General features: G+C 43.4%; 2 protein-coding genes across 3 annotated transcripts in view; both read right to left on the bottom strand.

Annotated features, from left to right (window-relative positions):
* Nucleotides 1-16,845, bottom strand: part of LOC141087923 (follistatin-related protein 4-like) — a 1,467,590-nt gene that overhangs the window by 758,037 nt on the left and 692,708 nt on the right. The window lies entirely within an intron of this gene.
* LOC141087921 (uncharacterized) lies at nucleotides 6,894-10,508 on the bottom strand. Its single transcript, XM_073573782.1, has 2 exons — nucleotides 9,581-10,508; nucleotides 6,894-9,480 (listed from the first exon to the last, which is right to left on the bottom strand). The coding sequence occupies exon 2, from the start codon at nucleotides 9,386-9,388 to the stop codon at nucleotides 7,235-7,237; it is 2,154 nt and encodes a 717-aa protein (XP_073429883.1). The 5' UTR covers nucleotides 9,389-9,480; nucleotides 9,581-10,508; the 3' UTR covers nucleotides 6,894-7,234.

The raw sequence follows: 16,845 nt of genomic DNA, 5'->3' as shown, positions 1-16,845 counted from the left end.
GTTTGCACGGATTTTACGAGGAGATTTGATTCTCCTTGAATTTAAAGTCCTGTATGCAAAAAATAAAAAATCCTTATTCTCAGCTCACTGCTCACCTCTTCAGCCCCTATTCTCCTCTCCATTACCTGTCTCGTCTCCATCGCATCTTCTGAGCCAGGATTTGTGGCTCTGATGAGGACTGAGAGGGTTCTGCAAAAACATGCAATATGTCACAACGTCAAGGTGTATTTACATGTGCTCTGACCTTGCACGTGCATGAGCAGAACCATCATGGGCCTTATCAAAGCCTGATGTCCTAGAGAGGCCCAGGGAATCCAGCGCTCATGCGAGGATCAGAAGATGCAGTGAGGATCCGACAAGAGACGGTGAGGACCAGAGGGGCTGGAGAGGTGAGTAGTAAAGTGAGTATAAAAATGTTTTATATTTAATTTTACTTTTTGGTGACTCTTTATAGTTCAGGAAAATTGCGGCTAGTGGAATTGCAAAAACATCTGCGTTTTGTAGAATGCAAACTTTTGTAAAATTGGTGTAGTATTTAATTCTACCCAAATTTATTGGTTAATTTCTAGTAGATAGGAATTGGTTTGCTAATTGCTATTTTATTTTTAAAAGATTACAAAATTCTGGGCCTCTTAAGTAATAGCTCATCATAGTTGCATAGGTTTAGATAACAATGTTTAGGATCATCTGGTTCAATTAGGTTGTCCCCTGAAGACTAAGCTTTCATCACCTATTGATTGAAATAAAATAGTGATAACTGACAAGAACCCAAATTAACTACTAGAAAAAAGTATTTTTTTTACATAATTTGATCTAAAACCATTTCAATTTTATTGAAACAAACTTGAGACTCTCTTTTTATGGTTTGCTAAAAGAAGAAAAAATGCATGGCACAAATTGTTATTGTTATAAACTACTGCTGCAAAGGCTTTCTCATTTCCTCGGAGCTAAGTACTTGGAAATATTCTAAACGAGTGCATTTTAGGACACTACTGGATAATGCTAGTTTTATTCATATCATTGATCCTCACATATTTAAATATAAGCAGAGTGCCAAAAGGAATTAGCCCCAATAATAAAATGAACCGTTTACCTTGATATAACTATGAACATTGAAAAGCCGATGTATAAGGCCAGGTTCTCACAAGCGTGTTTCACAGTCTATTTATAGCTCACAATGTATGGAGTGACCACAGGTCTCTCGACCCTATCATATAAATTGTAGTTCAGACTGGGTTAGTTCAGGCATTTTGATCCCTATATGGACCATGAAATATGTTTTTGGGAGCCCAGCCTCAGGCTCCATTCAGTCATGGATTTTTCTCCTTTACAAAAAACGGTTTCATCAGTGTTTCTTATCAGTGTTATCAGAGTTTTGTCAGTGTGTCAGATTTTAGCATCAGAGTTTGGCAAGAGCTTCATCATTTTTTTTTTCTATTGAAAAATAACCTGAAGGAGGTTTCCTTCACTTCTCCTATCAAACAGTCTGTGAAAAATGACCAGTCCATGGATGGCATCTGAGTGATGACCAGTTTTTTTTACTGATCAATAGATTTACATTGGTAAGTTTGATCCAACACTTTGATAGATTTTGGACAAGTTTCCGCCGTGTTTTTATGTGTTCCACCCGGTCCAAAGACAAAAATCAGACATGTGAAGAGATCTGAGCAAACTGTGGCACATGAAGCGAGACAGCGAAAGAGCTGAAACAGTGGCCCACAGACAGCACCATGACTGCCCCTACCCGCCGTCCATCTGCCGCCACTCACTGTCACTGCTGTGTACTATGTGAATCCTCAGGATGCAGTTGGAGGTAAGTACAATGAAGTAGGATGGGGACGCTGGTTTCATCTTTCTCCAGTCAGCATGTGAGACAGCAAATGCCATTATATTATTTAATCACGCTGCTGCTGAGACTCAGTCCACAGGAAACAGGAGCAGAGCACAGGAACAGGTTTGAGGTAGTGATGGGCCAGTATCATCATTTGTCGGGTCTCCCCGAGCATGCTCCGGTGATCTCCGAGTATTTTGGCATGCTTGGAGATTTACCATATATACTCGAGTATAAGCCGACCCGAGTATAAGCCGAGGCCCCTAATTTTGCTCCAAAATACTGGGAAAACTGAGGGTGGGAAATGCAGCAGCTACTGGTAAATTTCAAAAGTAAAAATAGTTACTCATAAAAGTAAAATGTTGGCCTCATAAGATGCTCCATATTAATATATGCCCCATATAATGCTGCACAAAGGTTAATTGTGGCCCCATAAGATGCTCCATATTAAAATTCTCCCCATATAATGCTGCAGAAAGGTTAACAGTGGCCCCATAAGATGCTCCATATTAATATATGCCCTGTTGTGAACTCAGTGTTTTTTGTACATCAGACGTGTTGGATTTTTTAGGGATTTTGCGTGATTGCAGACAGTGTCTTTCCTTTCCTATCCTATCTAGTCAGTTTGGGCCCCATCATTTGCTCAGTCTATTTTCTGCCTGCCTGCATTTATGTCTCATCTTGTCTCACCGACAATATATGTTTGGGGGCTATCTATTCCTTTGGGGTTCTACTCCAGGGCAGTTTAGATTTCACCTTTCTTGCTTTAGGCTTAGTTAGCTCTCCAGCTGTGCCAAGGCATCTAGGGCATCTTAGGTACACCCCACGGCTACTGCTAGTTGTGTTGTTAGGATTAGGGATCTGCAATCCGCTAAGTTACCAACCTTTCTGGTTTCCTAGTGGCCTAGCCTATTCCTACCATCCTCCTCGGTGACCAGTTCATAACAATGCCCCATATAATGCTGAAAAAAAAGGTTAATGGTGGCCTCATAACATGCTCCATAATAATATATGGCTCATATAATAATGCTGCTGCGATTAAAAAAAAATGACACTCACCTCCTCAGTGTCGCCGGCTCTCTGCAGTGACTATTCAGGCAGAGGGCACGCAGTAACCACGTCATCACGCCCACTGACCTGAACGTGACAGCCAGAAGACGTGGGAGACTGAGGTCAGCGTTGGAACGGGGACAGGTGAATATGGCATGGCTCACCCTCCCCCATCCCCCAGTCCTACTCACCCTCCTGGTGTCTGCATATCAGGCTCTGCTACATCTCAGTCCTGGCATTTCTCTTCCTGTTTTCTTCCTGTGCAGTCACATGGCACCGCTCATTAAAGTATTGAATATGCGATCCACCCCTATGGGAGTGGAGATGCGTCCATATTCATTACTTTAATGAGCGGTACCATGTGACCTCACAGGAAGAAGACAGGAAGAGAGATGCTGGGACTGAGATGTAGCAGAGCCTGATATGCAGATGCCAGGAGGGTGAGTATGATGTCTCCTGCTCGCCTCTCCCCCTAGCCAGCTGGCTTTCTGGTGTATGACTCATGTATAAGCTGAGAAGGTCTTTTTCAGTCCAAAAAAGGGGCTGAAAAACTCGGCTTATACACAGAGTATATATGGTAGTTTTCCTCGCCTCAGCTGCATGATTTGCAACTTGTGGACAGACTGAATACATGTGGGAATTATCATAGTAGAAAAAGATAGCAGGATGGCACTCACCGTTTTCTTGAAATGATTCACTTTATTTCATGTTAATAAAGCATAGGCAATGGCACGGGAGAACTGCAAAAAGACGGATGACAGCCGTTTCGTGCACAATGCACTTCAACAGGGATGGCTGTCGTCCGTCTTTTTGCATTTCTCCCGTGCCATTGCCTATACTTTATTAACATGAAATAAAGTGAATCATTTCAAGAGAACGGTGAGTGCCATCCTCCTGTCTTTTTCTACTATGATAGTTCATGTTTTTTCTTCACATGGATAGAGCACCCGTTCAGCAAGGGTTACAGGTGTCACACTGATAGCGGTTATAAGTGGCTTTGCGGGTATTTCTTCCTCAGGGACAGTGCCGGATGTTTCTTTTTTCTTTGACTGACTACATGTGGGAATTACCTAACAAACAGGCATTCCACACATGTATTCAAGCTGTCTAGCAGTCGCAAATCATGCGACTGAGGTGACGAATACTAAATCTCCGAGCACGTCAAAATACTCGGAAACCACCCGAACATGCTCGGGGAGAGCCGAGCATTGAGTATACTCGCTCATCACTAGTGCGAGGTGAGTATGTGATGTTTTTCATGTGTATAGAATATTTGTATGTATATAGGTGGCTATGTGGAGCTTACACTTTATATATGGAGGCTATGTGGAGCTCACACTGTATATATGAAGGCTATGTGGGGGTTCATACTGTATATACAAGGTAATGCGGGGAGGATCAGCATCATTGTCAGTCTAGTATTTGAAAGAATACAGAGCAGTCGGCTCTGCAGCTCTCCACCTGTGTGAGGCAACACAGGCCAGTGGACCCAAACAGCCAGGAAAAGTGATATGCCTGGCACCCACAACTTACAAAATGGTGCAGTCGCCCACAGCAGCAGTCTCGGAGGTGGCTGTCTTGTGGCCGGCAGTGAACCGGAGGTAGACGGACCTGTGCCCTAAGGAGGACTAGCATGTTTAGTGACTGTAAACTGAAGGACATTGTGTACTGGGTAAAGCTGCTGTGAGTAAAGAGAATTAACACGATGGTGCAGTTGCCCATGGCAATTGATCATGAAGGAGGACCGGTGTGTGTAGTGACTGTGTAATCCAGAGGATATGAGACTGGCAGCGATCCAGAGGATACTGTGTATTATGTAGTGTGTATTATGTAGTGCTGTGAATTGGACTATAATGATACATACTTGTGTGAACTGGACATTATTGCTGTGAAATAACCGCATTAAAAAGACTTTGTGTTGATATTTTGCTGGGTCACTGCCTCATCATTGCATAAGTGTGTTACCGCTGCACTACACCTAGCTGTCTTTAGAGTTAGTGGGGTTCAAACAGCATTCTCATCTTCCTTCCCTAAGCAAGGTTTACCACTAGGGTCTGATAGGGATTAGGCATCCTGCTTAGCGATAGGTGCGAAAACTATTTTGGGTCTCTTAGGGCAGACAGGGTGACCTTAGATCTGCCTAGGGGTCTCCACTCCATACTTCCCTATTGTTGGGCCCCCTTCCCCTTAACCCTTTGTGTTTGTGTCTGTCCTACACTGTATGTGACAGAGATATTATAATTAGGCAGGTGGGGCCATAAGTTATACACATCAGAGAAATTGAGGTCTATGAAATATGGGATAGTGGAGACAGGGGCTAAAGCTGAGGGAGTCTATGTAGGTGACAAGACTATTTTTATAGAATTTCCCACGCAGCAATGGCATAAAGTGAGACTAGGGACTTTTTTTTTTTTAAGTGGCGGAGGAATACAGTGCGGAAGGATACCTACCTTCCGTCATTGGATTCCTGCAGCCCGTAGAGAACGGCAGCAACAGCTGATGCTGCAGTTCTCTACCCAAGATCGTCGTGGGACACACTCGTGGACTGCCTCGGATCGTGGGTGAGTATTTTTGTGGTTTGTTATGTTAATATTTATTCCGTAAAAGACAATGGCTTCGGGGAACAATGTGACAAGTATTGGTAAGTATGTTACTCTATGTTATATGTACTGTATGTCTATGTATGTCTTAAAAAGGAGAAAACGGAGTAACGGATACAAAATATATGCAAAAGTATAAATTTTATTAATACTCACATCAAGTGCTGACAAGTATACAAGTTGACTAAAATAGGGGGGATAAGCCCCAATGATACAACAATCAGGACAGACAAGGACAGGGTAAATAAAATGATACCAGTGCTCAAAATCTACATGGCACAACGTTCAGTCAGCCCATGGGCATTGCACATAACAGACATGTGTCTAATGGTAAAAGATAGTCAAATATGGCATACTCAATTAAATGTGTATTGTACATAGTTGTACATGTCTAGAGCGCCAGAAAAAAAAAAAAAAAAAAAAAAAAAAACCATCAAGAGGGGTCAATGTGCAAGTCCAATGGACACTGAACATAAATGAATCAATGACATGTGGAAGGATTCTTACATAGTAAATAACATATGTATCAGCATATCAAAACTGCGCAATTGTGCCAGAGAGAACCCGGGAGACGACCCGCCCAGCGGTCCAAATGACCGAAGTGTGGAAACAAGTAAAGGCAGGCTGCTTACCGGGGAGCAGAGGAGGTGAAGGCCCATGCAACGACACCCGACGTACGTTTCGCGCCCGCCACAGGCGCTTTATCAAGGGAGTGTTGACTGAGGTGAACCACCATGTTTTTATGCAGAAAGACCTCCCACTTGAAAGCGGTCACATGGGGCAGGTCTACCAACCAAAGGCAGCGGACAGAGCATGCGCAGTGCAGCTCACTCAAACCAGGAAGTGATCAATAGTATGGTCACAAAAAAAAAAAAAATATGGCGGGACAAAACCGCACTCATATAAAAACTAGATAGCATCGTTACCCTAGACGCCTGCGCAGTGTATTGCGTTGACAAAAAGTGTCAGAGCTCAATGAATGATAAAGATGTAATCAGACCATAATAGCGGCGCATACTCAGTGCAACACCTCAGTCCTCCAGGAGATGGGGCAGGCGTCACGCGTCAGGGAAAACAGAGGGAATTTAACCCCGTGTATAACCTGAGGCGGGCAGACGCCCAAACCCATATCGGAGCAACGGGTGAGCGCAGGTATGCGCACTAAGGTCACAGCATAAAGAATCAGGAGAAGAAAATTAAAAAAAAAAAAAAAAAAAACCAAGACAGACCATGGAGGAAATACAGTAAAGATAGTGACATCAATCATAATTGGGGCAAACAATATAAACACATTATATGATAGTGTATGCTACAAAAAATCCAGAGCACCAGTAAGGATTGTAAAGGCACACAATAAGATTGATGCAACAGTCCAGAAAAACTTTTTTTTTTTTTTTTTTTTTTTCCTTTCCCCCTTCTTCCTTTCTCTTCTTCTTATATAGTAATAGACGAGTGACCCGAACACGATGGAGTGTCCGCATTCTCCATAATATCAATATGCCGTGAAACGATGATGAAGGTAGATATTCTTTCCAGATCCAACAGATAATAAACGCAGGCGTGGGTACGGACATCCAGAATAGAGGGGTCCACACCACACAATGGTACCAGTGAGTCCACATGTAGCCAACACAGAAAACACAGGGAAACTAAAAAAATATATAAAAAGACAAAAAGTTAAAATCATACAAACCGAATGTTGATAGGGCCTAAAAAAATGAAACAATGGTGAGTGCAGCGGAGACAGCAGAAGCTATAAAAATGAGGAGAAACTCAGAGATTCGTAAAGTCCTTTGGGGGTCATAGTATCCAGGGCGACGATCCACTTAGCCTCTCTCTGGGCCAACGCCTTTTTGTAATTTCCAGCTCGGATTCCCAAGTGTACACATTCAATACCTCTTACCATGAAGGACCCCGGGTCACAATCATGGGAGGATCTGAAGTGACGTGGGATGGTCTTAAGGGTAGTAGGATCGACCACTGTCTTGGCTGCCCGAATGTCCCTAACATGCTCACGAACTCTCACACGTAATTCTCTTGATGTGAGGCCCACATATATCAGTGGGCACCCACATGTCGCGTAGTATATGACATTAGTACTACTGCAGGAAATGTGTTGTTTGATGTGAAAATCTTTTTCACCATCGGAGGACTGAAAGGAGGAGCAGCGAAGGACATTCGGGCAGGCAACACAGTGGCCGCAAGGAAAACACCCCCGAGTTGGACCAGTAGATCCAAAGGGGTTCGTTGTCGTCGCGATGTAATGGCTCTTGACCAAAAAATCCCTCAAGTTTCTACATCTTCTTGAAGTCATCAGAGGACGATCACCGATAACCTGGCCCAGAGATGGCTCCGAGCCAAGAATTGCCCAGTGTTTGGCCAAAATGCTCCTCATGTGTTCCCATTCATGATTGAAGGTAGAGATGAAACGTATTGGGGCAGATCCACCTGACTTAGCAGATCTCCCAGTATTATCACGCCTCGGATAAAGCAAGTCCCTACGGGCAGTAGCCCTGGCTCTACTGTAACCCTTTCGTATGCTCCTGTTACTATATCCCCGGTTGCGAAAACGAGTCTGTAGGTCCCTAGCTTGTCTTTCAAAACCATCCTCGGTGGAGCAGATCCGCCTCATCCTGAGGAACTGACCGACAGGAACGGCCCTGATGGTAGAGGTGTTATGTGCGGACTCGGCATGGAGTAAAGAGTTGACAGAAGTGGGCTTCCTGTACACGTCAGTCTGGATCCGGCGTGTATCGTCGATCTCCAGTGTGACGTCCAGGAAGTCAATAGTTTTAAGATCATATTTAAATGTCAATCTAATGTTAAAAGTATTAGCATTGAGCCATGCCATGAAGTCCCCGAGCTGCTGCAGTGTCCCGTCCCAAAAAAATAAAACATCATCGATATAGCGGTGCCAGCACAGCACATGGGAAGCGGCCGGCGCGCCCTCGTCGCCAAAGATGGATCTCTCCCAGGCACCCAAGAAGAGATTAGCGTACGAGGGCGCACAGGCCGCGCCCATCGCCGTGCCGCACCGCTGACGATAGAATTGATCTTTGAATACAAAAAAATTGTGGGTAAGGACAAACTGCAGCAGCTCAAGGAGTAGTCCACACATCGGGCCGTCCAGGTCGGACATCCCCAGGAAGAGGCGGACCGCATCCAAACCGAGGGTATGGTCAATACATGTATAAAGGGACTCTACGTCCGCGGTCACCAGAAAGGTATGACCGTCCACAAGGACGCCGTCAACCCGCGTGAGGACGTCCGTTGTGTCTTTAATGTAAGATGGTAATAATTCAACCAGTGGTTTGAGGTAGAAGTCAAGAAATTTACATACTGGGTCGCAGAGCCCTTCAATACCAGACACAATCGGACGGCCAGGCGGCTCGACGGCGTCCTTGTGGATCTTAGGCAAGAGACAGAAGGTGGGTGTCTTTGGGGTTCGGACCATCAGCCCCTCAAAGACCGTTTTGGTTATAATACCCCCCTCCAAAGCTCGAACAAGAATACGCTGAAGGGAGAGCGAGAAGGAGGCAGTCGGGTTATAGGATAACCTTTCGTAAGTATTACGGTTTCTCAATTGCCTATGTGCCTCACGTTCATACATATGTGTAGGCCATACCACGATATTCCCCCCCTTGTCAGCAGGTTTGAAAACCACCCCCGAAAGTGATTGTAATTCGGAGATAGCCTTCCGCTGTCTCCATGTGAGGTTGTCAAATTTACGTCTAGATGGTAATTTTCTGAAATCCTCTGCGACTAGTTTTGTAAAAATGTCGATGGCGGGACTGAGAGACAGGGGGGGGAATCTCGTGGATTTCGGCAAAACGTGTGGAGGAAACTTACTCCTACTTGGTGGTGTCTGCTCATCGAGAAGATCCTCCAAAACTCGAAGTGCCTCCATCTCACTCTCCGTCAACGACTCCTGAGAGATATTCTTATGGTGTAGCTTGCGTAATAGTAGCTTTCTGGAGAACAGGTGAAGATCCTTCAGTGCTACAAAAAAGTTAAAAGGATTAGTGGGGGAGAAAGTCAGTCCACGACTCAAAACCTCCAACTGGGGTTGTGTAAGAGCATGTGTTGAGAAGTTAACTACCTGAAGGCCACCAGCTGAGTAATCAGTAAAATTGCGTCCGGTGTATGTCTTCTTTCTGGCAGATTGCCGTGTAACCACACGTTTAGTTACGGGGTCAGAGCTGGAGCTGAGGGTACCACCTGGATGAGACAGCTGCACCGATGCCTCGTCGTCAACAGAAACAGTGGATTTAATAGATGTAGATCTAGATCGAGAACGTGACATACTCCTATATAACTGTCTGGATCTATCAGGAGGATGGCGCCATCTGTACACATGGGCCGTTAATTTATCCTGTATATCTCGTTTGAGTTTCTTCGTCTTGGTTGCTTGTGTTTCTTGGGCCCATTTTTGGAGGTCAACATCAAGTTCATCGTTAAACTTTTTGAGTGATTCCCCAGTTAAGCCTTTTTGTAAATCCAATTGAATAATTTCGATCTCACTCTCGAGAAGAGTAAGCGTTTTTTTATTTTGTGTTTTCAATAGGTCCAAAAAACCCATAGAACATACATTGGCCAACTCCTCCCACTTGGCTTTGAAATCATCATCCTGAATGGGGAAAGAGGGGAAGACCTGGATACGCAGACCCCTAGGGATAAGATTATTCTGAATATATTTGTCAAGAAATTCATGGTTCCACCATATGCGTGTGCGTTTCCTGAGCAGATCTCTGAATTTCAACATAGCTGCTTGCATATCACCGCTGCAACCACCAGTGTCCCCGCCACTACTGTCCTGGAGAGCATCATTAAGCTGCGCACGCCACGTCGTGTCGCGTGCACGAAAATCCATATTCGGGCAGGAAAATTCTGTGAAAAACACAGATACAATCAATACATATATGATAATGCCCAGTATCAGAGAACGAGACAAGGCGGTGACCATGGTCCAAAAACGCCTTGTGCATGGATTACCACTCCATATGCTAATTTTTTAGATTATATATATATTGATGGGCCTCACATCAAGAGAATTACGTGTGAGAGTTCGTGAGCATGTTAGGGACATTCGGGCGGCCAAGACAGTGGTCGATCCTACTACCCTTAAGACCATCCCACGTCACTTCAGATCCTCCCATGATTGTGACCCGGGGTCCTTCATGGTAAGAGGTATTGAATGTGTACACTTGGGAATCCGAGCTGGAAATTACAAAAAGGCGTTGGCCCAGAGAGAGGCTAAGTGGATCGTCGCCCTGGATACTATGACCCCCAAAGGACTTAACGAATCTCTGAGTTTCTCCTCATTTTTATAGCTTCTGCTGTCTCCGCTGCACTCACCATTGTTTCATTTTTTTAGGCCCTATCAACATTCGGTTTGTATGATTTTAACTTTTTGTCTTTTTATATATTTTTTTAGTTTCCCTGTGTTTTCTGTGTTGGCTACATGTGGACTCACTGGTACCATTGTGTGGTGTGGACCCCTCTATTCTGGATGTCCGTACCCACGCCTGCGTTTATTATCTGTTGGATCTGGAAAGAATATCTACCTTCATCATCGTTTCACGGCATATTGATATTATGGAGAATGCGGACACTCCATCGTGTTCGGGTCACTCGTCTATTACTATATAAGAAGAAGAGAAAGGAAGAAGGGGGAAAGGAAAAAAAAAAAAAAAAAAAAAAGTTTTTCTGGACTGTTGCATCAATCTTATTGTGTGCCTTTACAATCCTTACTGGTGCTCTGGATTTTTGGTAGCATACACTATCATATAATGTGTTTATATTGTTTGCCCCAATTATGATTGATGTCACTATCTTTACTGTATTTCCTCCATGGTCTGTCTTGGTTTTTTTTTTTTTTTTTTTTTTTTTTAATTTTCTTCTCCTGATTCTTTATGCTGTGACCTTAGTGCGCATACCTGCGCTCACCCGTTGCTCCGATATGGGTTTGGGCGTCTGCCCGCCTCAGGTTATACACGGGGTTAAATTCCCTCTGTTTTCCCTGACGCGTGACGCCTGCCCCATCTCCTGGAGGACTGAGGTGTTGCACTGAGTATGCGCCGCTATTATGGTCTGATTACATCTTTATCATTCATTGAGCTCTGACACTTTTTGTCAACGCAATACACTGCGCAGGCGTCTAGGGTAACGATGCTATCTAGTTTTTATATGAGTGCGGTTTTGTCCCGCCATATTTTTTTTTTTTTTTTTGTGACCATACTATTGATCACTTCCTGGTTTGAGTGAGCTGCACTGCGCATGCTCTGTCCGCTGCCTTTGGTTGGTAGACCTGCCCCATGTGACCGCTTTCAAGTGGGAGGTCTTTCTGCATAAAAACATGGTGGTTCACCTCAGTCAACACTCCCTTGATAAAGCGCCTGTGGCGGGCGCGAAACGTACGTCGGGTGTCGTTGCATGGGTCTTCACCTCCTCTGCTCCCCGGTAAGCAGCCTGCCTTTACTTGTTTCCACACTTCGGTCATTTGGACCGCTGGGCGGGTCGTCTCCCGGGTTCTCTCTGGCACAATTGCGCAGTTTTGATATGCTGATACATATGTTATTTACTATGTAAGAATCCTTCCACATGTCATTGATTCATTTATGTTCAGTGTCCATTGGACTTGCACATTGACCCCTGTTGATGGTTTTTTTTTTTTTTTTTTTTTCTGGTGCTCTAGACATGTACAACTATGTACAATACACATTTAATTGAGTATGCCATATTTGACTATCTTTTACCATTAGACACATGTCTGTTATGTGCAATGCCCATGGGCTGACTGAACGTTGTGCCATGTAGATTTCGAGCACTGGTATCATTTTATTTACCCTGTCCTTGTCTGTCCTGATTGTTGTATCATTGGGGCTTATCCCCCCCTATTTTAGTCAACTTGTATACTTGTCAGCACTTGCTGTGAGTATTAATAAAATTTATACTTTTGCATATATTTTGTATCCGTTACTCCGTTTTCTCCTTTTTAAGATTAGCATATGGAGTGGTAATCCATGCACAAGGCGTTTTTGGACCATGGTCACCGCCTTGTCTCGTTCTCTGATACTGGGCATTATCATATATGTCTATGTATGTATTGTATGTAGTATATATGTGGTATGTATATAGCATGTAGTATGTATGTAGCATGCAGTATGTATGTAGTATGTATGTAGTATGTAGTATATATGTAGTATGTAGCATGCATGTAGTATGTATGTAGTATGTAGCATGCATGTAGTATGTATGTAGTATGTAGCATGTATGTGGTATGTATGTAGTATGCATGTAGTATGTATGTAGCATGCATGTAGTATGTATGTAGTATTTTTTTTTTTTTTTTTTTTTTTTTTTTTTAACATTTAACACATTAGCCGGATGATGGGACTACTACTGTCCAATCATTGGCTAATGTGTCAATCACTGTCATGGTAGCAGGCATCGCCAGATGGGACTTGTAGTCCCATCGGACGATGCTTGCACAGACCCCCGGACATCAGCACAGCCCCCCGGCAGGCCGGTACAGACCCCCACAGGGTGCACAGACCACCGGCAGGCCGGCACAGCCCCCCGGCAGGCCGGCAGAGACCCCCGGAAGGCCCGAAATGACGGCGCATCATGATGCGCACACACCGCGCATCATGATGACGTCAGGCTGTCAATCAACTTTGAACTTCCGATTCCGATACCGACTTCCGATATTGAAAATATATCGGAAGTCGGTATCGGAATTCCGATACAGCAAGTATCGGCCGATACCCGATACTTGCGGTATCGGAATGCTCAACACTATGCATGACATCAAATTCTGCCATTAAATACATCACAGCAGTAGACTGCAAGGTTATTAACCCCCAGAACTTTTTTCGGCTTTGCGTTTTCGTTTTTCACTCTCCTCCTTCCCAGAGCCATAACTTTTTTTCCATCAATATGGCCATGTGAGGGCTTATTTTTTGCGGGACGAGTTGTACTTTTGAACGACACCATTGGTTTTACCATGTCTTGTACTAAAAAACGGGAAAAAAATTCCAAGTGTGGTGAAATTGCAAAAAAAGTGCAATCCTACACTTGTTTTTTGCTTGGCTTTTTTGCTAGGTTCACTAAATGCTAAAACTGACCTGTCATTATGAGTCTCCAGGTCATTATGAGTTCATAGACACCAAATATGTCTAGGTTCTTTTTTATCTAAGTGGTGGAAAAAAATTCCAAACTTTGCTAAAAAAAAAATTGCACCATTTTCCAATACCGGTAGCATCTCCATTTTTCGTGATATCGGGTAGACTGAGGGCTTATTTTTTTCGCGCCAAGCTGACTTTTTCATTGATATCATTTTGGTGCAGATACAATCTTTTGATCACCTGTTACTGCATTTTAAATCAATGTCGCGGCGATCAAAAAAACGTAATTCTGGCATTTGAATTTTTTTCTCGCTACGCCGTTTAGTGATTGGGTTAATCCTTTTCTTATTGATAGATCGGGCGATTCTAAATGCCGTGATACCAAATATGTGTATGTTTGATTTTATTTTTATTGTTATATTTTGAATTAGGCGAAAGGGGGGTGATTTGAACTTTTATATTTTTTTAAATTATTTTTTATATTTTTAAACACTTTTTTTTACTTTTGGCATGCTTCAATAGTTTCCATAGGAAACTAGAAGCGGGCACAATTCAATCAGCTCAGCTACATAGAGGTGATGAACGGGTTACCGGTGAGTGTATTTCCGGCCCGCTTGCCGGAAGCACTTGTTAAATGCTGCTGTCAGCATTTGACAGCGGCATTTAGCTAGTTGATTGCCGAGGGTGGATCGCGATTCCACCGGCGGCTGTTCCGGGCACATGTCAGCTGTTCAAAATAGCTTACATATCCCAGCAAAGATGTGGGCTCACCGCCGGAGCCCACATCAAATGCAAGGGATGCTGACATCGGCGTAATACGACCGATGTTAAATGAAAACTAGCAGCACCACCACCCCTGTGCTTGCAGAAGTAGAACGGTATACGACAATGTAAAAAATCTTTCAGGGTGACAATATTAGGGAATTAGCTCATGGGATCACGATTTCCAGGGCTAGATGGGTGCTTCATGCACTCCTAGGCATACTTCACACCAGACAGCTTTGGTACATTCGCAACAAACATTTTTTTCTTGTTCCATATAACAGGAAATCAAAATACAGAAAAAAATGCTATTCCAGCATGCGTTGCACAGAAATTTGGCTTTTGTTGAACATATTAGATTTGCAAGGACACTGGTGGACCTATCAGTACACTGGCAGCCTAAGGATCCTTTTTGCTTCTCCCCTCTGGCAACAACCTCTACTTCTTGATTTACTCTGGGGAGCAGAGGTGACATTTTACAGGAGAACCTCTGTTTCCATTGTGAATTAAGCAGTAGAAGGCAATGCCAGCAGTGAGAAACAAAGCAAGAAAATAGACTGCAAGTGCACTGGCATGCCGAACATTGCATTTGGAAATTTCTGTGCAATGCTTCAGCTAATGTTAACAAAATAAGTATATTTTCTAATGTTTTACAAGTGTAGTCTAGCCAAGATGAAATGTTTTGAAAAAAAAACATTCCATAATACTTGGCCCATTATAAAGCTTGGAGTAGCTCAATCTAGCTCGTTTTACAGTTTAGACAAAAAGTCCTCTCTTACTTGTGACGATAAAACTGATCATCATCAAATATGACTGTTATGGAAGAAAACTTAAAGAGGTTACTCCTGTTCACATATTAATCATTTCTCTCTGCATTTTCTTTTATTTAAAAAAAATAAACCTACTGAGCTCACCTTTCCCGGGTCCACCCTCAAGACTACTCCGCTGTTCCTGACCCTTTGACAAAGGTTTCATCGCCAAAACGAGTGTCGGGGAGAGCGCACGCTGTGGGATGCCCTGCCATACTGAACAGGTAATACATATAAAATATGCCTTTTGATATTTTGTGATTTGTTAATGGGATGTCTGTTCAATATTATTATGAGGCCAATTGGGAATGTGCAATTTATATTAGGGCTTTTTTTATAGCCAATTAATGACTGATGTTTGTATATCCCCTTTTCCTCCTGAGTGCGCACCACTTCCTTACATGTGCAATTTTGGCTTTGATTCCTTTCCCCCCTGCTTGTACTGTATATATCCTGATGTATTTAATAAAGTGATTGTTTTTGTATATTTAATCAATCTCCTTGGGATTATTGATCGTGGTTCTTTCTTGTATTCTAACCGTTGTCCCTGATGTCTGGCATTGTTTGTGAGCCAATCAGTGAGCTCAGCGGCTCGGAGCTGGGAATTCCATCTACACTGAAATATCTCACTGAGAGACGCTACTTTAAGCTTACGGAGTGGCTGTGGCACTGGCAAGGTGACGTCAGTGCTGTAGCCAGTGCCACATACCTGGGAGCAGCGGAGGAAACTCGCCAGTAGACCCAGGAAAGGTGAGTACAGCGTGATGTACAAGATGTGGTGAGGGATAAATTATATTTGAAAGGGAACAGCCCCTTTTACAATAAAATAACATTGTCAGGAGCCCCGCACTGCACTTGCTCACTGAGCCAGTGCGGGTGTCCTGAGTACAAAAACAGTGCTCAAAGATACCTGTGGAGCAGGGCAGCAGTGGTGATGATGCATGCTTCAGACTATCAGGACCTGAAGCACGTGACTGCTGGGGGCGTGGCCTAAGCTCCACAGAGCTAGGAGCTGCAGGGAAACTCCTAGAAAGGTAACTACAGGACAATGTTACCAAGGGGCATAGACAGAGACAGAAACCAGATGAAGCCAGGGTCAAAGCACAAGATAGCAATACAGTACCAAAGGGTTAGACAGAGCAGATAGTCAGGACGTAGCAATAGATCAGAAAACCAGAACGAGCAATAGACGGTACAATAGGGGCAAACGGTAGCGGAGTAACAATAGCCAAGCCAGGAGGTCAGAACCAGAGAAGACAATAGTACCTAAAACGTGAGACGGAGTTCAGAGTGAGGGGACTTTACCAGATTTCTCATATCTGCTCTAGTAGTGTTCAACCCCGATCTCTGTATCTACTGTTCCGACTGGAAGCTATGTGACCGATGCAGCCAATCAATAACTAATGCGGTGAAGCATTGGTCAATTGGAGTATACGTTATCTATTATTTCAAAGTTTAATGTGTTTTTTATAAAGAGGGTTAACAATCTCATTTGCATTTAAAGTTTCCTTCCCAAAAATATTTTTTATATATACAGTATATTAAGTCTATGAATTAGTTTTGCACTTCTTATCCTATGACATCTCCAGAATAATAAGAGAATGAGAGCATTAATATAGGCACATACAGATAGTGGATTTTCTCATAATACTAAAGAATGGCTTATG

This window comes from Dendrobates tinctorius, unplaced genomic scaffold, assembly GCF_039654945.1.
Source record: "Dendrobates tinctorius isolate UK_male_01 unplaced genomic scaffold, ASM3965494v1 ptg000036l, whole genome shotgun sequence".
Classification (NCBI taxonomy): Eukaryota; Metazoa; Chordata; class Amphibia; order Anura; family Dendrobatidae; genus Dendrobates; species Dendrobates tinctorius.
The sequence above is the reverse complement of the archived record's forward strand: the minus strand, read 5'-3'. Positions and strand labels throughout refer to the sequence as shown.